General features: G+C 46.5%; 1 protein-coding gene and 1 long non-coding RNA gene across 3 annotated transcripts in view; both read right to left on the bottom strand.

Annotated features, from left to right (window-relative positions):
- Window positions 1-84: 84 nt before the first annotated feature.
- LOC135383398 (uncharacterized) lies at window positions 85-2,111 on the bottom strand. Its single transcript, XR_010419849.1, has 3 exons — window positions 1,969-2,111; window positions 386-519; window positions 85-260 (listed from the first exon to the last, which is right to left on the bottom strand). It is a non-coding gene; the product is annotated as an uncharacterized LOC135383398 (long non-coding RNA).
- A 14,055-nt stretch (window positions 2,112-16,166) lies between these two features.
- LOC135385334 (alkylglycerol monooxygenase-like) overlaps window positions 16,167-22,247 on the bottom strand; it is a 31,567-nt gene continuing 25,486 nt past the window's right edge. For both annotated transcript variants that reach the window (XM_064614601.1, XM_064614602.1), the window contains 3 exons: window positions 19,715-19,831; window positions 17,533-17,615; window positions 16,167-16,567 (listed from right to left, as the gene is read on the bottom strand). In XM_064614601.1, coding sequence (XP_064470671.1) covers window positions 16,369-16,567; window positions 17,533-17,615; window positions 19,715-19,831 — 399 coding nt within the window. In that variant the 3' untranslated portion in view covers window positions 16,167-16,368. The remainder of the gene's footprint in view (window positions 16,568-17,532; window positions 17,616-19,714; window positions 19,832-22,247) is intronic.

Below are 22,247 nucleotides of genomic sequence, written 5' to 3'. Positions count from 1 at the left end.
GTTTCTGATCAGAATATCTTACCTTTACTCTAGAACCTAAGTGTTGATACTTGGAAGGTTGTAGTCAATTAAGAGATGAGTGGACAAGTTGCACAAAAAAGAATTTATTTAAAAAAGCTCTGGTGCTCGTATTTTCAGACTGAGTACAGCTGAGCGAGCTGAGAGTCATACACGTTCTTGTAGAATGTGCAGTTGAAGCAATCATGCCAGCTTCCAATTGTATATGCCTCCAGGAAACTAACCAGGTCGCGTGGACGTACCTGCAAAGGACAACGAGAACTAGAGTGAGGAAGTTGTCGGGGTCGACGTTTAGGCGGTAACGATTTTTGCATCATTGGATGACGGGCACCAGGGGATAGCTGCAGGGGATTTCACAATGACTCACAGGGGTTCTGAGGGTGCAGTTGAAATACTGGCAACCGGTCCAGTGGGCTGAAACTGACTCGCTCTGGAGTGCAGCCAAAACCAACACAGCTACCAGGATGATGGCCTTGAAGCTCTTCATGCTCGTTTCCCTGTCTGGATGGATTCAATGTCTTGGGTTAGTCCAGTGTCAGCCTTTCTTGCTGCCTGCACCCTTTTTGCCACTCATCGAAGCGTTATATTCCCCTTGAGTGTATTCACTGACGTCACCCATCCAGAGGGCACTAGCTTCGAAAATGCAAAATCGCCGCCATGATGTAGGTCTCTCGCAGTATGGTTCCGGTTTTCGTTCACTGCCATATGCTATTTTTGGAGGACTATTAACGTTTGAAAAGATGGAAATAACTTGGATTGCGGTACAACTAACATTCACACCGTACAGTAACTTCGAAACGGCAAATGTACGGTGAATGCGATGTGATCATGTGGGTGAAGGCATACAGTCAGAACCCGAGGACCTATATTATGGCGGCCAATCTGCTAGAGACGGTGGTGCTCTCCTGCGGATGACGTCATGTGAATAAACCCTATACTAAGCAATAGGCTAGTGCGCCTGTAGGTAGGAGGAACGACTGTCACGAGACTTTAGTTGGGTCACTGCCGCCAGCGGCGCTGCGGGATGGATGGATAACGGCCTTTCCTCTGTATCGGGTGGTAGCATACGCCACCTAGCCTGCTAGAAAGTACAACAGAGCTACCATTTAGCTAATTAATTTGTACACGGTGATTGAGCGCGCCCCTGGCCGAGGCGTTCCAGCCTTAAGGGTAGCGTGCATGTAGGTTGGAGGAGCGACTGTCACGGAACTTTAGTTGGGTCACTGCTGCCAGCGGCGCTGTACACGGTGATTGGGCGAGCCTCCTGGCCGAGGCGTTCCTGGCTAGACCCAGTTCAAAATGTAATACGTACATAAAAAACTTTGTATTTGATTGTTTATACCGAGCTTCTTGAGTTTTGTCTGTTGCACGGGACCTTGCTGCTAGATAGCCCTTCCAGTGACGTGCGCACCTAGGAGCCGTCAGGACACACCGTCGAGGCATTCCTTGTGAGATTTTCTATGAATGATATACTAGGGCCCGGTTTCACCAACGTTGGTTAACTTTGAACCGAGATAAAGCGTTGCTAAAACTTAGTTAACGCTCAATTCTTTTTGGCAAGCGTTAGTTGGTGACGTGGAGAATGTTTCAGTAACAATAACGCCCTTTAGTGAAGCACAGTTAAGCGTTAAATTCAAGATAAGGGACCGTTGATCTCGATTCAAGTATTAATCGGCGTTGGTGAAACCGGGCCTAGGTAGAGAGCACGCAAAGGTTCGATCGGATGCGAATGCCATTCCCCCACGTCACCCGCAAATTCCACCGCAGTGGGAAATTACCCCTGCGGCTGAGAACCCCTGGGTTGCTATCATGAAACTACATGCTCAACAGCGGGTACCGAACGGAGGTGTACATGCGCCAACGGCATGCATTTGCCTTTGATAACGTTGTCGTCTCCTGCAACTTCTATTGCAATAATCGAAGCCAGAAACAGTGGGCAAAATCGCTTACCTGGTCCCTGCTGCGACGTCTGGAACGTTGCGTTCCGAGAGCTGTGTATGTGCGCGTGCTCTGCGCGCGGCTACCTTCAGTGGCACATGTTGTCCTCTCTTCTTTCTCTACTTCTTGGTGTGGCACAAAACAAAGGGCCACGGATCAATGGGATGACGAAGGGTGAAGAATGAAATAAAAAATAAGTTGATGAGATAAGTGGTACAACTGCATGGAAGACGGCTGGTGGAGCGGTGGCGTCTGCGGTGTGGCCAAAAGAGGAAACAAAAGTTGTAGACAGTGATAAGGGAACGAAAAAAAAACGGGAGGGACAAATGAAAGGGACTGTAAAGGGAATGGTAAACCTACAGAAACTGTGTGCTCTTCTGAAAACTCGTAACTTGGACGCTTCATATACGTAACGGCTCTGCTGCACGTTGAGCATTTTTCGATCAATCGAATTTCAAGGATTTCTGCGCCAAGCAAAATTTGCGGACTCCAACTGCGGGCATTGGATGGATGGATGGATACTGTGACTTTACCCTTTGGAACGGCGAGCCCTTTCACCACCACCATCACCACCACCTTTGGAACGGGTGGTAGCTTGCGCCACTTAGCCTGGAGCCCTGGCGACTCGCGCGTCATCTGTTGAGAACGCTAGTATTTAGGCTAGCCAGCTGGCAGGTCGTGGCCAGCTGCAATGTGCGCTTCGCCAGCGAAGATGCGTGGTTGGTACATCCCGCTACAACGTAAACCACACATCCGTAGAAAACGACTGGATGCGAGGTCTTGCACACAGCAGGCTATACCAAGCGACTTTCACAGCTTTCACGCATGAACTTCTCACGCTGGTACACCAAGTCTCAAGGCAAGTGTTGGACTCTGAAAATGAGCGTTGCATCTCCGAAGGGGTTGATGCCCTATCAAGGCCTCAGATCGGCACAAAGAAGCAACCAGTAAAGCGCACTAGGGACTTTCTTCAGCAACATGCCCTTTCTGTTATACCAGCTGACAAAGAAGGAGGTTTCGCACTCTTCTCCAAAGACTTGTTCAAAGAGAAAGGTGATAGTGCCATAAACTCTGTATTTAATTGTCACAGAGAAGTCTCCATATCACGCCTAAAAAAGAATGCTGTACAGTTTTGCCAGCAACATGAGCTAAAAAACGTTTTGAAGAGTATTTCGAACGCATCGAAAGACTTTTTGGATGTATTTTTTAGTGCCAAGACTCACAAGCCCGAGATGCCGTTTAGGGTAATACTATCAGAGAGGGGTACTTGGCAGAAAGCTCTTGGCTTGTTTCTCCAGGAGAAGCTAAAACTTCTTGATATCGAGGATCCTTTTCTTGTTAAAAACTCGGAAGAAGTTCTTGATTTTGCTCGCTCTCAGTCTGAGGGTAAGCTTTATGCCTTTTCTGTAGACATCAAAGATTTGTATTACTCCCTCCCCCATGACATGCTGATTTCTTGTGTTGAAGCTAACATTGACCGCTTTGGGATTGTCGCTTTTCAGAACCCAGCTGGCTTATGTGCTTCAGGCTTTGTACAGCTTCTAATTATGTATCTGAAATCCACATACATTCACTGGGATGGGAAACCGTTTCTACAGAAGAAAGGAGTTTGTATCGGATCTTGCATAGCCCCAGTGCTCAGTGATCTCTTGTTGGCAGATGTAGATAAGTCCATGTCAAGTATTCTACATAGTGAGGGTGTCATAAAAACGTTCCGTTTTGTAGATGACTATCTGTTAGTCATCAGAGGGAATGTTACCAACCCTGAGTCCCAAGCACTGAACATGACATCCAAGGTTCAAACTTTCTTGAGCCCATTAGCGCTTACACATGAGTTGCCAGTTAACAGTTCTATCAAGTTTTTGGACATTACTCTCACCTTCAATCAAGACCATATGTGTTGGGCGTACTGCCCGCGAGCAAACAAACCACTCCTTCCTTACGAGTCTGCGCATTCAAAGTTAGTTAAAAGAGGGATTGTCAAGTACTGCCTACGTAATGTGTTGCAGAAGTCTTGCCCGCATCAAATGGCAGAGTGTCTTCAACGACAAACCGAGAGGTTGCATAGAGCAGGTTACCCAACGCATGTTGTGGTATCTGTAGCTGAAGCCTTGCTCAGGCAAATTCGAGCTCATGGCCCTAATCAACTGACGGCACCCGACCCCGACAGAGGGAGAGTAGTTGTCATTCCCTACCTGTATAACACCTCGCACCGCCTAAAAAAGATTGGTGAAAGGGCAGGAGCAAGGGTTGTCTTCTCGGCCCCAGAAAAGCTAAGTAAGCTCAGTAAGTTGAGTTGTCCCCAGGCTACGCACACATGCAGTACCAAGCACAGAAATCCCTTTGTTCCCTGTGATGAAGGAGTGGTGTATAAGTTACCACTCACTTGTGGAAAATGTTATATAGGCCAAACAGGGCGATGTATTAATGATCGCTTGCGCGAACACCGGAACCATGTGAACAACAAGAAAAAAGAGGGGTGGTTGGCTTATCATTGTAACACTCATGGATGTGAACCCATCTATCGAGATTGCCATATCATCGCAAGAAACAAGACCAAACTAACAAGGGAAATAATAGAAGCAGAAAAGATAAATAACCATCAAGATGTATGCGTTAGCACACCTTCTGTATCTCTAACCGAAAAGGAACTGATCTTCCTCAGAACCGGTGTGCTCAGAACCGGTGCGCCCAGAATGTGACACGTGTTCTGTGGGGGGGTTTATGCTTTCTTGCTCATTTTCTTCAATAAACCTAGTTGGAAGTTAGCGCCCGTCCTGTCTGTTTCTCCGTTCTTTGTCCGTGTATCTTGCGCTCTCAGTTCAGATGTTTCATCTTATATGGTCACTCTACTCACGCCGGGACCGAGGGTAATGGCAGAGGAGCAGACGACCGGGGCGCACATCGTGCCGATATTCTAGTGCCGTATATTAAGAGGGAGTCTGACCATTAATGGGTCATGCCTATACCTGAAGCTCCATCCACTTTTTCCATAGAATTAATATAGGAAGACTCTATAGAACGTACTTGGCGCGCCGTCAATGGGATTCTCCTATCCCCGAGCGTGACCGCCCGGGCTCAGCCATCCGTTGGTCATGGACAGTGTTAGTGGACGAATTTCTGCCCCTAACTACAGCAGAGCTGGGGCCCTATCCTGGTCAAAGTAATCGACCTAGATTACTTTAAATCTCTTCTGTCATTGGTGCACAATCGAAAAAGGCGTGAATATTAAAAGTGGTTGACACCATTTATCAACCAATGGCCAAACGCGATATCTTGGAAAGCGACCCGCCTTATCGGTGTTTCCTCCTGAGAATTCGGAGGCCCCACCTGTGATCTGCCCGCCCTGCCTTGTTGCTTCGGTTCTTTGGTGTCGGAAACGGAAAACTCTACCGGCGTAAAACTGAATTTCGTGGAAAATCCGCGGAAAAGCACGCTCGTAATTTCCTTTTTTGCTGTTTGTCTTTGTCATTTTTCATGACGTACAGGTGTGCAAGACTGCAATGTTTGTGTGACACCGTCATTGTACTTGGCATTTATAATGTGGTATGTGCCCGGGAGATGGCGCTGATGGCGCCATCCGCAAAGGATCATTCAAAGGATCGAACGGGCAGTGTGGCGCGAGCCGTAAACGCGTTTATGAGAAATCGGTTTGTGCTTTAAATCTTCAGCTTTATTTATGAGCTTTTTTATATATTTTTCTGTGTGTTCGTGTGCTCGATATGCGAAATGATAAGTGGCATTTATGCTTCTTTTGCTCGTGAGCTGTGGGGGTGGTAATGGTACCGCAAATGAGTGTTGATAGTTTTACTCGCTCAACAAACTGAACTTTGATGAGTTTTTTGTGTGCACACCGCTATGTTGCAAGAACATTGATTTTATGGTGCCTCTGACGACGCTTCGAAAAGTGCGCCACTCTCACGCATACGAGGCGGCGATCCGCGCAGATGAACTGTGTGTTACCAGGTGAAGCGCGTTGTGCAGCGGTGCTTTTCTATCATTATTAAACAAAAACGAAGAAAAATGAATTTTTTTGTTGTGACGAGCACATACAGACTTTATACAACACAATAAATGGAAACGCACATGCGGACCCATCACGAAACCCGTCGCCGCTCAAAGTAATCGACCCTCTTTCTCTACATTACTTTTCACCTTTGAAACTAATCTTTTACGTCATTGTTACGTCAAAATAACGTAGGGTCACAGTCCGAGATTAGGGCCGAGAGGCTGCGAAGGAAAACTAGGTATAAATTTCAGTTGAAATGGGCGGGATCTAAGGGCGGAGTATTTCGTGGCAGCCCCGCCCTACAGCTTGTGACGTAAAGTAATCGAGGTCGATTAGTTTTGACGAGGATAGGGCCCCTGATCCGTTTGTTGCCAACCCGGCGCAGTCACGTGGGATAACAAACGGAAAAACTGGCCAATGGAGGCATATGATGGAGGGAACGACATCCGGCGAAGGACGCGAAGCACGCCGTGTAATTGCGTTGAGTACGTACGAACCTTTTAGATGCGTGCAGAATTGAGTAGTGCTATCGGTATCACAAGATAAACGTTGTCATATCAAACATGAATCATGTTTTATCTGGGAGATTACCTGCGGAATTACCTTTGCTTTCCACCGACACGGATGAACTTCTTTACCGCCTATGATGTGTTGAAGTGGCGTTTGTATGCTTTGTGAGCGAAATCAATAAATCGTTACCCATCATAACGAATGTAGGCATGTATTTCCGAAGACAACAGTAATCCAAAGATGAATACACACAGTTAACCGCCATCTTCATGCTGCTCTGCGAACCAACGGGAACCGGAAATGGCAAAAACGAAACCACCGGCCATTCCATGCTCTGATTTGTTGAGTTTCCTGATAATAAAGTGACGAACGAACGACAGCACACAGGCAAGTGACGTTGTGGGAAAATATTCATTGCTTATTTGTTCAACAAATACATATGAAATACACACATAGTACGGCGAATTTAGATAGCAAGTGATGGATTTAGGAAAACGAGCGCGTCAAGTTTAGCGGAATGAAGCAGCCAACGGAAAGCAACGCCTTCCATGACCAACGGATGGCAGCTCCCCTGTGGCCACGCTTCCCTGAGCGAGTCCGACCTCCCTGACTTTTTCAGTTTTCTGACCAATGGCGTCTTGAAATATGGGGCACTATCAATCAACCTATCCTCACTATTTGTCCCCCTATCCAACATGGGCCGCACCCACGTGGCCGCACCATTTTGGGTGGCAAGTGGATTGGATGGGATTGAAATGGATACCCCTCGCGATCTCCAAAACTAGTGGATTTTTGGTGCAAATTTGATGAACGCCACCTAGGCTGCGCAAGGCACGTCGGGAATTGTCGTCTGCTTCCGTCTTTGTACCGCTGCCGGCAGAACCACCTGCTGGTACACATGCTGTCGTCGGTACGATTTTTTAACTTATCTATACGTGAATAGTTGGAATAAAAAAGGCAAGAATGTTTATATCCATAAGATTCAGTAATTAAATCCAAAATTGCACAGCACAGTGCCGTTTCTGTTATCTCGTTTTGATCGCCGTGCTCACTAGGCCTAACACCGACGACAAAACGTGTTATTTTCGGTTAGATATCGATAGCGCACCATTAGTTGAAACTGGTTTTCGAGAAACTTATATGAGGATGTACACCTGCAGCGTAAAATCAGAGTAGTTTGTGAACATTTTTTGTCACGACATTCCCGCTTCACCGTGTTTGTTTTCGTCGCTATTTTAGGTGGCAGTTTGGTGTCATGGCGACCCCCCTGGTAACAAGCAAACCAATCAGAGGCGCGGAACTCTGATTGACAGGTCGAGCCTCCTTTTGGGACTCCTCCCAATGGCGAGACTCCCTTTTCATATATGGCCCTGCGATATTCCAGTGCCGTGTATTAAAAGAGAGTCTCGCAATTAATGGGACCTGCATATACCTGAGGCTCCACCCACTTTTTGAAGTATCTAGCCAATGACCGCACGAAATACAGTTCCCTATTATTGCGGGCCATCCATACTTATACCTCACCTTTATTTGCTGGGTGCCACCATTTTGGAGAAACTGATTGATTGGATTGGAACGGATATCACTGGTGACAGACGAAAAACGACGGATTTTTCGCCCACTTTTACCAATCCCATCTGCATGGAGAGAGGCATGTCGGGAAGGCTCAGGCCTGCATAAATGGTTGCTGGCAGAAGCGATTGGCCAGGAGAGTGGTAGAACCGCTTCTTCGTAGCAGACGGCTGCCGGTATGAACTTTTAAATCACGTAACGTAAGTAGATTGAATCAAAAATGCGTAAAGATGTATGTATAAATAAAATTCAATGATGCAATGCAAACTCTTACGCATAAGTGATGTCTTTCCTGCTATTCTCTTGGGGTCGCGGTCAAACACTTTTGGTCTTGGTTTGGAACCGATCAGAAGGGTATGTGTGTTTTGCAAGTTGCGGCATATTTCGTGCATGAACGAACGTGCCTGAAAAGTGCATATTTTGACAAATGTTCAGGTGCGAGAGCTTTATTCCTCTTTTCTCATGGATGGCTTCGCTGGTTTCGGGACGGCGTTGGGTCGTCTTTCGCGAATCTTCTGGTGAGAATCGAATATTTTCCACGTCTCGGTGGCGGTGAGGTGCGGTGTTCAGCCGGTACCGTGCCTGCTCCATCCTCCATTGCGTGCATGGCGATGGGCCGTACTTCACCTTCGCCACATTACCGTTACGAAGACGGGCGCCGTTCGCATTTTAATCGGCATGATGCAGTGCCGAACGCAAGGCCATCCATGACGAAACAAGCCTGAGCATGGGCAACACGAAAAAACACGAACACATGTGTATGTTCGTGTTTTTCGTGTTGCCCATGCTCAGGCTTGTTTCGTCGTGGGTTTCGTCCACCAGCTAGCCTGCGTTTACGCTGCAATCACGAACGCAAAGCCTTCAGCTAACATGATTTATATCTGTGGCGCAAGTATTCTTTGTGGTGCTGCAGAACGAAGGCCGTTTGAATGTTTTGGCTCCCACGGGTCGCCTTCCCGTTCTAATCGGTTCACGGTTGATGACGTCATCATACTTTTTTTCTCATCATCATCGACATCATCGACGTTTTTTCTAGTGAGTTGTTCGGTCGGACTACCGAATTTAGATGGATATATCATCCCCCTCCGCCCTACCTTTTGTACACTGTCATAACCCTTCCCTTCCTCTTTTATGCACAACTTTTCCCATCCCCATCGAGTATGTACTATGGCGAGTTGCTTATAAGCGGCTGCACAGATATTCCGGAATAAGAAATTTCACAGATAATTACAAAGCAGGTGGAGGGTTTAAGTTTTACTCCAAAGGGAAGTGTTCTACGGGACAAACCATTTACTCCCCTAAAGGAGTTGTGACGACACCATTGTTTCTCAGAGTGTGCTCCCACAGAGGAGGCAGTGTTCATACCTTACCCGGTATTAAGGGAACTCCCTTTGGACCATACCGAAGGAGGTCGTCAGGACAACATCTGCAGGTGTTGGCCTGACCCCCTTTCTTGGTGTTGATACAGCTACTGCAATGGGTGTCACGGTTACACCCCACAAATGGAGTAGCATGTTACTCCCCTTACGGGGTGTAACTTTTACTCCAAAAGGGAGTGTTCCTTGGGACAAGCCATTTACTCCCTTAAGGGTGTCGTGACGCCACCCTTTTTTTTCACAGTGTATGTATGTCTTGCTTTGTTTGTTGCCTCGTAGTAAATTTTTCAGGTGAGCTGTTTCTGTTGTGTTGTCCCATTCTTTCGTCTGTCGTCGTCCCTTGGCAGCTTTCACTAGCTATGTCATAGCAAACTACCCCAACTTTGCACTTTAGAACGAATGCGGGTTTATTTTACCTTGGTATTCAATTACTCAGTCTTTTAAATGGGCATTCGGTGCATTGCTTTCGTACCAAGAACAATGAGAAACATCGCATATATCGATGAATTTTACTGCATATTTCTAAGATTTTCAGTGCATAGCTGCATGCATACTTCGGCAGTTTTTAGTGAATATTTATTCGCGCTCTAGTAGTTTGGGACCTGTCTCAAATGCGTTACGTAGTACTTCAATATCACGTGATGGCTATCGCTAATCCGCGGCGGCCACCAATGTTTCCCGTGGCGGATCCCTGTGGATGCTGCCACCGCGAAATTATCAGTCTTTGAAATTCGTTATGATGAAAAATATGAAGGATTGAGACGTGACGGCTTGTGTGTGTCATCACGAGGTCAAGCTCTACCTGGTGGTACATAACAACATGGTGGTTGCATTTCATTTTAGAGCCCTTTTAAAATTGACGGCGGATGGACGCATAAGTGGGACAACGGAGGAAAAAATGTCCTCTCTATGTTGTAACAATTGCAGCGTAAACTGTTGATGTCTGCGGCGGAAGAAGAAATATTTTTACACAGTGTCGATGTTTTCTCTCTCTGGCATAGTGAAGAGTTCATATAGTACTGATACAAGGGTTTCAAGGGTGCACTGCCACAAGGCGCTACACCAGAGCAATGTCGAACAACAAATAAATCGTGACCATGACCTGGGGTGATTCAGCACTGAAGAGCAGTACACTACCCCATTACACGCGAAACATTAGGTGTCAGATATGAGAATGAAGCTAAAGTTATGTGGAAGTACAACAATTGAGCTCTCCTCCACTGGTTGCGCTGCGCTACGCCACAAAAAGAAAGGTGAAGAAAGAAAAATACACACACACATGAAAGAAGCACCAATGGACATTGAGATACAGAGTAGGACTCTGCAGCGTCTGGAGCAAACCGGTAGCCAAGAGGAACTCCAAGAACATCAGGAGACATCGAGGCTGTTGCACATGACTCTGACATGGGCCCAGAATTGGAGCCAGGTTGAACGTCTGTCGGCTAGCAGTACTCAATTGAGCACAGAGTTGCCGCCTCTCCCTTTCGTAGAGCTCACATTCTGTCAGGACGTGCTCAATGTTCGCTACGACGCCACATTTGGAGCATAGGCTGCTGTCACAGTATCCGATCCGGTACTTGAATTGGGGAGTTAAGGCTACATTGAGACGGAGCCTGTGCAGGGGGACGTAAAATAGCAATGTCGAAAGACAAACACAACTTCGGGAATTCCATCGAAGTGCAGATAGCAACGACGGACGAAATTCTGGAAACATATTTGCGTATAATTTCAAATTTTGTAAGGACTCGTATATGCAAAAGCTCTAACCGACGCGCATGACCGTAATATTTATTAATCGCTTGACAATATTTTCGCGGGTTATCATCTGAGTACCACTGGTGACGTGAAAGCACTGTGGGTCATGTAGGGGTAGTTTGCCCAATCTCTGGTGGGGTAAGTTGCCATGCCCTCTGAACTGGCAAGGCGATTGATACCAGAAACCATGCCCGCAACGGACAGCTTCATGGCTTTTACGCAGCTAAGTAGACCACAGGGACTGTGCAGTATTTTCGTTCACGTCTTACTTGCGTAATGCGGACCTATATAACCAACGCCTACTAGGCCGCAGTGTTTACTGGCCTTTAAAATATGTTTGAGTTCTTCTGATTAGTGAAAAGTGTCATAAAGGGCATCTCGGGGAGACATTGTCAATTTATGGCCTGCCTCGAGGCAGATCATAAATTGACATATGGATCCATATGTCTCGAACAACAACGGAAAGTTCATTGCTTCATGTAAAGCTTCTGTGCCACTACAGACGCCTCCAGCAAGCACAGGAGAAGACTAGTTTTGTCCTCAGCACTGAATGCACATTACAGCAGGAGCGAGACAGGAGAACTGCTAGTTCACTGCACGGGATGCTCACAGTGAGCCCATGACGTTTCCGCTCGTCAGGTAGGACTGTCTTGTACTTTGCACAACATGCAAGCGTTAAGATAAGTTATTTCCTTCTAGTTTAGTTTGTTTTGAATATACATTGCCATTTGCAGCTGCTTTATGCTACGTCCACACTACAGCACCGAACGTCGCGAACGACGGAAATGCTGGGGAACCTGTCACATCTACACGCAGCAATACGCGAGAGACGGGAAAGCCACGAAGGCGCCGAACAACGCGACGCGAGAGTTGAAATGTTGAAATTGCTTTACGTTTGCCGTGAGCGCCGGTAAAGTCGCGAGTGTGGGCCAATCACCGCTCTCCATGAACGAGAATGCTGGGAAAGAAGAGGAGCGCCGTGGACTACAAACATGGCGGATGTGCAGCCTGGTCTACGAAATTATAATCAAGGCTCCAATGTAGCGCTAAATGTTGTACGATAGGAAACGCAAGATGAGCAGAAGCGTAGATATGAAGACCGCATCATAGCAGCAGCCGAGAAAAGACGATGAAGTAAGTGTATCGAGTGTGTGGAGTCACGTGGAGACGACTGGCCGTCTGCTCGCGTCGCTTTGGTTGCTGAATAAAACACAAAAAATACGTGTTTTGCAATTGTTATCATCACAACGGCATTATACGTATTACATGTTCGGAGCTTGAGTACAGTTCGAAGAATGAAACGGATCAGTTTTTGAAGCGGAGGACAGTAGTGCCGTGCCGGCATTCGGAGCACAGTGTGGACGAGACGGTCGCGAAAGCCGTAAAAGCGGTGAAGGAGTTCCACGCGTTCGCGGCTTTCGATGATGTAGTGTGGACGTAGGAGAACGCACATGAGACAACTTGACCCACCCTGTGTGATAACATGTCCGCTTACGGGGCATATTGTCACACTTGACAACCTGCACGCGGATTGATTTTTGTATACTATTACTTTCACCCAATTCCTGCTTACTATGTGTAGCCAACAGATCTCACTCAACTCCAGCACTGGTTTCAACAGCACGGCATACGTACTTTCGTCACAGAAAAGTGGGACATAAAAAAAATGTGGCAACTCTCCTCGGTCTCCCCTACTGTTCAGTTTGCTCTTCAGTGCTTTACAATAATACTATTACGGAGTCACACAAACAACTGGCTGAAGTACTATGAAACCGAAAATATATGTCGGAAATGAAAACAACAAAACGGAAGTACGAAGGTGGCCGCGTGGAGCTGCGCAGCTGCCACGCCACAAACTAATATCAGTGACACTTCCGCTCGTCCTGGCTGCTGAGCTAACATGGACAACGGCAGGTGGTTGCGTTGAATCTCCTCTTTCTACACCATGTACCCGCTAAAATTCGTTCGTTAAAATTCCGTATTAATTGATAAAATAAAATAAACTACCTTAAGAGCCACCAAAGTAAGTTCTACGCCCAAAGCCTATTGCACCTCTCGAACGGAGAAAAAAAAACATAATTTTTCTTAGCTTTGCGTGACTTGCTGAAAACAAATGCAGGCATGCATGTTATCCTCTCCTTGCCGTAGTGATCCACTTCCCTCCCCGTGTACGAGTGATGCAACCCGAACTCGAATTTTCGGACGAATTGTGACGACGGAAGCTTTAATGCTGCGGACAAAGACATTGCTATATGCGCAGTAAAGTGGAAAAAAAGAAAAAAAAAAAGAAAAACGATCTCGTGGAATGAAAGATGACCTCACCTTGACAGCAATACAAAAGAAACGAGATTCATCGGTTGCGTTGTTCGTGATTTAACAACAACAAATAAATCGTGACTGTCGTGATTTAAACGGACTGTAAAGTGAATGGCAAACCTGTGGGAACTGTGTACTTCTCGGAAAGGTTGTAACTCAGACGCTTTACGTACGTAATAGCTCTGCTGTCCATGGAGCGTTTTTTTTTCTTTCCTTTTTTTTTCTTTTTTTCAGAAATCGGATTGCAAAGATTACTGCAGCAAGCAAAACTGGCAGTCCCAAGACGCGTCAACCTTGAGCCGTCTCGCGCGCCATGTATTGAAAACGCAGACAACTAGGTCTCGCATGTTGTGGTGTTTCGTCGTCCAAGGTTATGAGGAGGTCCATGTGCAAGGTGCACGCTTGGTGGATCCCGGAACACCAGAACGTAAGCCAGACATCCGTAGAAAGCTCTTCCATCTTCTGGTCGCTGTACTCTCGCCATGATCGTGGGCAATGACGGAGCAGCAGACGACACAGAGACGCGGAGAGAGAGAAAGGCCAACAGATGGCGCACATCGCACACACCTTTCTCAAAGGGTACAACCGTTACAACAGTTTACGCACACCGAAGACCTCAAAAGTTGCTGTTGTTCTTTAAAGCAGGTCTAATAGTAAAGTAGTAAACCGTCGCGAATGCGTTACGTAGTACGTCAATATCACGTGATCTCTGTCCGCCAACACGGGGGCGACTCACATTTTGTCGTCGGAGAACGGAAGTCGCCGCCGTTCAGTTTCTATAAGTGTTCAAAATTAATCAGTGCGACAAGTATGAAGATATGGGAGGTGACGACGTGTGTGTCATCACACAGCCAAATTCTACATGACGGTGTCTTAAAACGTGGTGGCTACATTTCACTTTACATTTTACATGTCCTCAAGGCTCTCTTCGCCTTTTTGGACGCCACAGGACTTCGGCCCTCATTGTAACGGGACCCATTCCTTCATTCCTCGCTTCACCTCCAGCAATGGGGTAGGGTATCGCCCCCGGCGATAAAACTCCCCACCCTTCATCCTAAAATAAAGTTGTTGTTGTTTTTACATTTCACATTAAGTTCCACGATCGATACGGTGGATTCGGCCCACGACCTAGTATAGATTATAACGACAATGTCATAAACGGCAACCCCTATAAGGAGCCTATCCGCACGATCCGCTAGGAGCGCTGCACATCGGCCCGCGAGATCTACATCATGACTGGACAATGGAAATTTGAGCGCGCAGAAGCGAACGTACGCCTGTGCCGTAGCAGACGACAGCAACAGCTCCTGTGGAAACGGTTAGAATGATGATGATAATCAACTTTATAAAGAAGCATCTCTCGTGGGACATCCACCGCTTGTACAGCTCCCGTCAACCTTAATAATAACACCGGAAAAATATGGTCTCGTTCCCGAGCGCAATTACAGCAACCTTTGGGGTCATGAGGAAATCTTAATTGAACAAAATTATTCTGTTAGTTTAACGCAAGGATTTTTTCACTTTAACATTCCCCCAGTGCCCCAAGGGTGGCTGTTATCGCCCTCGGAAATGAGATCGAATTTGTTGTTATTAAGGTTGACGGCAGCTGTACAAAAGTACTAAGGTAAGGTGAAGTAAAAAGCATTCTTGAATTTGAGGAGGCAATAACCGGCTCGATGAGTAGCGCCACCGCTAGCCTCGAAATGCGGTGCTGGGAAGGAGCGCGTATGACATGGTGGCTATAATCTAGTAGGTCGTGATTCGTCCACGGTCTTTCCACGCGTCCGCTTCGGCACCCTTCGGCACGATATCCAATCCAAGCCGTGCTTCCTTCCACTGGGTTCCGTGTGCCATGCTGTGTGCGAAGTGTTTGCTTTGTCTACTATCGTCGTGTGTGCGCTTGAATTGCTTCCTATTCCGTGAGGAATGGGTAGGGTGCTGTTTAAAGTAGCACAGAAGTCATTTTTAGCTCCTTGGTTTCTGTCTATAAATCTGTTAAGTTGGCCAGTAAAATGCACCATGAGAAGTAATAAATACAGATCATGTCCTGTCGCGCAACGTTCCATATGTTACCTGACATTTCCCTCCGGACGTTAAGGTTGACGTGTAATTTGAGTGGAAACAGAAGCGTCTACATTTAGGAGTCAGCGATGGGCGCGTGGCCCTTAGAGCCATACAGACATTAGTGAGTTTTAGTGCAGCGTACGCTATCGCGTTTGCGTACGTAAGGGATAGCGTTGGTGCTTCTTCAGTACGATCGCGAGCGCGCCCTCATGGAAACTGCTCTCCAACGAGTCGATCAAACGGCTGTTCGACTTGGCCAAAATTCTCGAGCCATAGTCGGACCCCTCACATCAGATGCAAGGCCTACGAATAGTTGCTGGGTTCCTCTTCAGCACTCGTCTGATGGGCGAACTCTAGAAGGATACATTTCCATCATCATCACTTTCACAAGTGCAATGGGGCAGTGTACAGCCATAACGGCGGTGAATGACCCACCACATCATCATCCCATTTATGTGCTTCTGCGCACGCGCAAAACATAAAGAGAGCTTCGCGCATTGCACAGAACCACCACGCTGTCCCTTACGTACACAAACGCGATAGCGTACGATGCACTAAAACTCTTTATTGACGACTCGTAGCCGCAGTTAGTATCAGGAGCACGGGTATACCAAAGTAATCATATTTTACTGCCACGGCGTAACACGTAGCAACGGTACGTCGACGTAACGAGTGTATTATTCTCATCTCTCGGTTGACGCAGACGTTCTGCAACACAAGACGTCAGTCTGAATGTCCTGAAGCAAACGATGCAGTGCAGAACTTTGATGCCTTCCACTGTCGTTCACACGTGGTCTTCATAAAGACGCATCACCTAGACTTTTCAGTTTGCGAATAGTGAGGCTTAAACGACGTCTCCTTGTATATGATTGCTAGGATTCCGAGGAGAGACGCACAGAAGATGATCCTTACGGGAGACCACAGCGCATGGTCGCGCGCAGGAAGGACAAAATAATCGGCAAAGAAAAAAAGCAGACATCGCCAGGAGTCCATGTGGTACGCGAGAGGTCTGAAATAGATTAACCGGATAATGCAGTGCAGTTAGGGCTTCAAAATTATTACGTTTATCTGATATACAGGGTGTCCGCGCCAACTATCGACGGATTTTTTATATTTGGAGAAATCATTTTTTCGCAGTTATAAGCGATGACAATATGTTCTACACCCAAAGCCACACCTCACGAGGGCAGCAGCAGCCTCCTAAGTCGTTGTATTAATTACCTTTTTTAATTATCAAAGGTAGGAAATTGACCCAACGAAGACATCGTATCCCTTGGGTATGGTGAACTACGGTTACTAACACAGGCCACATCACGTGATGCATAGTTCCGTGAAAGCCTACCAGAGGCGATCCGATCGCATATCGGCGAGATACAGTTCGCGCCATCTATCGACAGGCACATCGCCGGCTACACGGGACAGCGACCGATCAGTGCACCAGTCCTTCTATAGTTCACCATACCATGGGGTCACTGGTAACATTGCCGTTTTCAGAATAAAAATCAAGGCAGTTTCAGCGCGAGGAAAGGTCCCGAAATAACGGCAATGTGAGGGTAATTCTTGTCGCGCGGCTTCAAGCGCGCTTTTTGCCCTTTCCCTTAACCCTGAGAGAGAAACAACGCTGCAAGCGCGCAACACATCACATTGCCGTTATTTCGGGACCTTCCCTCGCGCGGTAACGGCCTCGAGTGACCAGTGCCAGTGACCACGAGGGATTCGATGTTCTCGTTGGGTTAATCTCCTACCTTTGATAATTAAAAAGTTAATTAATACATCGACTTAGGAGGTTGCTTCTGCCCTCGTACGGTGGCGTAGAACATATTATAATCGCTTATAACTGCGAAAAATAAGTTCTCTAAGTATGAAAAACCGTCAGTAGTTAGCGTAGACACCCTGTATGTTATGCTTATGGGCTGTAAGAACATTATCAGGACATCAATGGGCATGGGCTGTAAGGACATCAAAATAACTTACGTGCATTCGAGCAGTGCCGAGAACGTCTGCAGCGCGAAAATGAGGTACGCTGATACAAATACCATCGCCCATGACGAAAAATGCTGTAAAATACAAAACAATTGTACGAGATGACTTTCTACGAGAGGCTAGAATGTGATACGACTTTGGAATGTAAACATGTAAAGCCGAAGTATCCAGATGAAGTATCGAAGACACAGTTCCCAAGCATGATATCTTGCAGAATATCCATGGGTACTACACAAAAAAACACTGAAACTTCACTTCTAGTTCTAGTTGATTAAGGTGCATGCGTTACACGGGTTACAGGTCCGTGTATAGTGGGCTACACTTCTTCAGGAGGCGCGTAGTTGCACCACTTGTGCCTCTGGACTAGGCTCAGTACATTCTTCCGTAACAGCATGGATACGTGTCATATGTTTTGATTTCATCCTTAATCACGAGCAAGATGTCATTCAGAAGCGGTCTGATTGTGACGTTGTACAATAATTAAGAAACACGACAAGTAGTATTCTAAGTAAAGTAGTATTTTTTGTGGGATAGGTAGTGACGTGCAAAAGATCTTTCTACAATGCTCCGTACTGTTTTACGACCGCATAGTGGTAGTCACCGTATAGGGTCACCCACAGAAGTGATAGGAGACCGCAACAACCAAAGTTCAGCTCCAAGTTTCCCTTGCTGTCCTCCCCTTCCATGTGAAATGCGACTATTTGTTAATTGAAAGTAAACTATGTGCAGCGTCGCTATACCGTATTCTCCTGTGTATAACGCGCGCGTTATACATTGATACATTGAAAAGTGTCGCGAAGAGGCACAGCGCATCATCTAGCGGTGCGCGTTATACAGGGAGCACCAGCTAAACGCGAACAGATTTTTTAAATATATATATATCACTTTTTTCCAGATGAAGTCACTTGTAATGAAGTATTTGCTGAAGGGCACTCCTTAAGAGGGCACCAGCAAACTCCTAAGGCAATGTCCTAATTAACTTTCCATAATTAACTTTTTAATTATAAAAGCTACGAAGTTGTCCCAATGAGAACATCTGGTCCCTTTGGTCACCTGATAGCGTAGCCGTTTTCAGAACAAAAATCTGTTCGATAGATCGTCCGCAAAAAATTCGTAAAGTAACACCATTTTTTGTTCATTGCGCATCATCGGAAAAGCGTCCTTCCTTCACCCCCAATGTGAGAGGGTGGAAGGGCACACTATCGCCTCTTGCGTCCTGGAAAAAGATTAAAAGAAAACAGAAAATACAACCCAAGATAAGGGCAGTTCCGATAGCGTCACCGGATGCATTTGTTTTGTTTCTGCAAGTTAAAGCTCATCTTCGACGCATGCGGCGGCACTGTACGTGCTCCTTCACCCTCTCACATTGGAAGTGAAGGGAAGACGCGCCTCTGGAGATGCGCAATGAACAAAATATAGAAAAAAAAATGGTGTTCCTTTTTGTTTGTCTTTGTTTTTTCCTTTCTATCCTGGGAATAGCAAGCCGCCGTAGCGGTGGCTAACCTTTCCCTCCTTTTTTTATATAATAAACATATCCCCACCCCCCCTAGTATCGGCATTGCTTCGCACTGAGGGCGACATAGCACGCACGAGCCAGCTGAGGGTCAAGTACCCCAGGTGACTTCGGAATACTAGTGTGCCCTGGTGTTTTCACGTGACCTCACGTTCTCTAGATGACCACTCCGGTGGCAGACCTGTACTTTAAAATAGAGGTCGTACCTTGTAGGTAGATAAACGATGATAATAGTAATAAATAATAGGTAATAAACGATACTTGTACTCGGCGTGCTCTGTTGCTATGTACAATGAGGGCGATACAGAGCCTACCTGCTCAAAAGTAAAGAACTGGGAATTGCATGACGTTGGTGCGCGTTACACACTGAACTTTTCACAATGTTTGCTCATTTTAAGGGGTGCGCGTTATACACCAGAAAATACGGTACTATACAACCCCACGAAACTTCAATGAATGCTGGACAAGATGAACCCAGCCTCAGAACATCAGCTCTTTCATGAACCCTTTCTGTCGCGGTTAATACGACGCTTCACCATTGAGCTCTCCTAACCGTATTGTTTTAAATGACATGTGTCTACACTGAGTGTTATGGGCAAACTCCCGAAAGCGCAGTTGGCAATTTAAAATGGCTCTACGAGTATAATTTGCAGTACTTACAGATTTCATGTAGAGGATGAAAAAATATCCTCCCAGCAGAAGAATGAAATGGAAGGTAACGTAAGCTTTCCACAGAATATTCGCTGGGGAAGCGTACCTTCGAATTGGTGCTGCCACCTGGAACGACATTCCAGACCATCATAGTCTTCTACATACAAACACCGTTCATATAGCAATCTCATTTCCACGGTTAGTGTAGTTTCCCTTTCTTTTATTAATAACGCGTCCTGGAGTAGCCAGTCCCGAGTGGCTCGAGACTACCATCTCCATTTTTTTCTTTTAAAATCAATCAATCAATCATTTCCACGTATTTCAACGACATCAATGCAGAACATACCCCACATACCATTTTTACCGATGGTGTCGACGATCCAAACTCATAAAATGCGTGTGGATGTGTATGTCAAGTAGATGGATACTCTAATCATTGTCTGCATCCTAGACAAACATTCGCGGCTCTTATCGTTATCCGGGCATTGTTTGCAACACTTCAGGCTGTTGTTGTCTCCAACGCTGAAGATAAAATTGACAATTCCTTCTCAAGACGAGCGATTTTCTGGTACAAATAGAAGGGGGGCGTACTTCCAAAGAGGTTTCTTAATTGGCCACTGCGACACCAGCTTTTTCTGACGCATCAGGCCCTTAAAGTGCCACTACGGACTAAATCTCGTGTCTTCAGAATTCTACCAAAGTTATGGTACTGAAATCTTCTTGTCTCATTTTACATTCCTGCAAGATATTTTGGCTCTACGTGACGCGAAAGCTAGAGAAAATTAATTTTTATTTTTGAGAACTGTGACGTCATGCTAGGCTCGGACGGAGCGCCCGGCCCTCATCTGGCAACGTTGTTGCCCTTCGCGTCTTCCGGGGGACTCACTGTTTGCACTCCGTTAGTGAAGCCCCACGTGACATCCGACCGCTCCGACCTTCGAGAAAACACAAAGGAGGGAGAAGACATCTCTCCCATTTTCCCCTCTTTCGATCAGTGTCACGTGACTTCACCACGTGACCCTCCCCGGACGCCGGCGTCGTTGCTAGGAGACGAGTGCCCTCTCCAGAACATGACATCATTGCAATTTGTGAGCATAATATTACGTCACCCGCTCCTCGCGTCATCGAAACTTGGGGAGGCTCAGCAGGTCTTCAAAAATTTACAAAAATGCACAGCGTTCGTAAACAGGATTGAAATTTCGCGTGTAGAATCCTTGAGGCACGTTCTTTTCATGGACTAAATCAAATGAACGCTGTTTTCCGAGTAGGGTGTGGCACTTTAAAACCGTGCATATGACCAAAAATTTAGGAGCATTAGGAGCCAGAATATAGCGAGTTTTAGCACATCGGAGGAACCCTACGAAAACGATACTATAAAGGGAGTTACCAAATCCAAACTTAGCAATGTGATGTCACCAGCTTCAACGAAACACTGCGATTGGCCTCTTACGTTTTCTGAATCGTTATCGTGAATACCTTCCGATCTGCGAGGCACCAGGTCTATATACACTGCAGTTTAGTGATGTACCTGAATAAGTGTTGAGGCTGGTAACATACCTTGAACCATCGAGCACTAAGGAATGAAGCATTTCGTGCAACCCGCATAAAGAAGACGAAAGTGACTGCTTTTCGCATGATTGACAAATATAATTTCGCATAGGTTATGCTGCCGTATCGTCTCTCTGTGGTTGGAAAACAGCTACAGTATTCGACCTCCTGCAAATTCCTGGGCGTCACGCTTGTGGACACTCGCGTCTCGTGGAGAAGACACATATTGCTGGTCTGGAAGCGAAACTCGCAAGGGGGATCGTCATCGTTCGACATATTGACGGGCCTAGGTGGGGCTACGACCAAGGAGGTTATATACTAAAACTCCTGGAGTAGAAGAGGCGACCAAGCGGTGACGCCGGCGCGTCGCCATCTTAGAAGAGGCAGAAAAAAAAAAAAGAAAAGCGTATCGGTAGACACCTGCTGACTAAGGTAGCTCTAAAGCTTTTCTGCTAACATGCCAAATAATTACTTAAAAAAGGCGTTCGGGCCATATGCCCCATTTAAATGGACCGTGAAATACAGCTGGAAATCGCTGGATAAAACTCTCATAACCCCCAGGCACACACACACGCACACACAAATAGGATGATGATGTGGTGGGTCATTCACCGCCGTTATGGCGGTACACTGCCCCATTGCGCTTGTGGAAGGGATGAGAAAGTGATGATGATGGAAAGGTGTCCTATTAGAGTTCGTCCATTAGTCGAGTGCTGAAGAGGAACTCGGCAACAACTCGTAGGCCTTGCATCTGATGCGAGGGGTCCGACCATGGCCCGAGAAGTTTGGCCAAGTCAAACCCCCTGGCAAGTGCGAGGATCACCTACCAAATCTTAGATTTAGTGCTCATACGTCCGACGAACCCATTCTTTTTTATCAGTTTCCACGCAAGACGCAGCTGCAAAAAAAAAAAAAGAAAGGTCAACTTTGCCCACAACCATACTGGCGGAGTCACTTTTTGCCCCTTCCGGTATGGCCGCCTGCTTCACCCGCT

This window comes from Ornithodoros turicata, chromosome 2, assembly GCF_037126465.1.
Source record: "Ornithodoros turicata isolate Travis chromosome 2, ASM3712646v1, whole genome shotgun sequence".
Classification (NCBI taxonomy): Eukaryota; Metazoa; Arthropoda; class Arachnida; order Ixodida; family Argasidae; genus Ornithodoros; species Ornithodoros turicata.
Note: the sequence above shows the minus strand (reverse complement) of the source record. Positions and strands in the feature narration are given on the sequence as shown.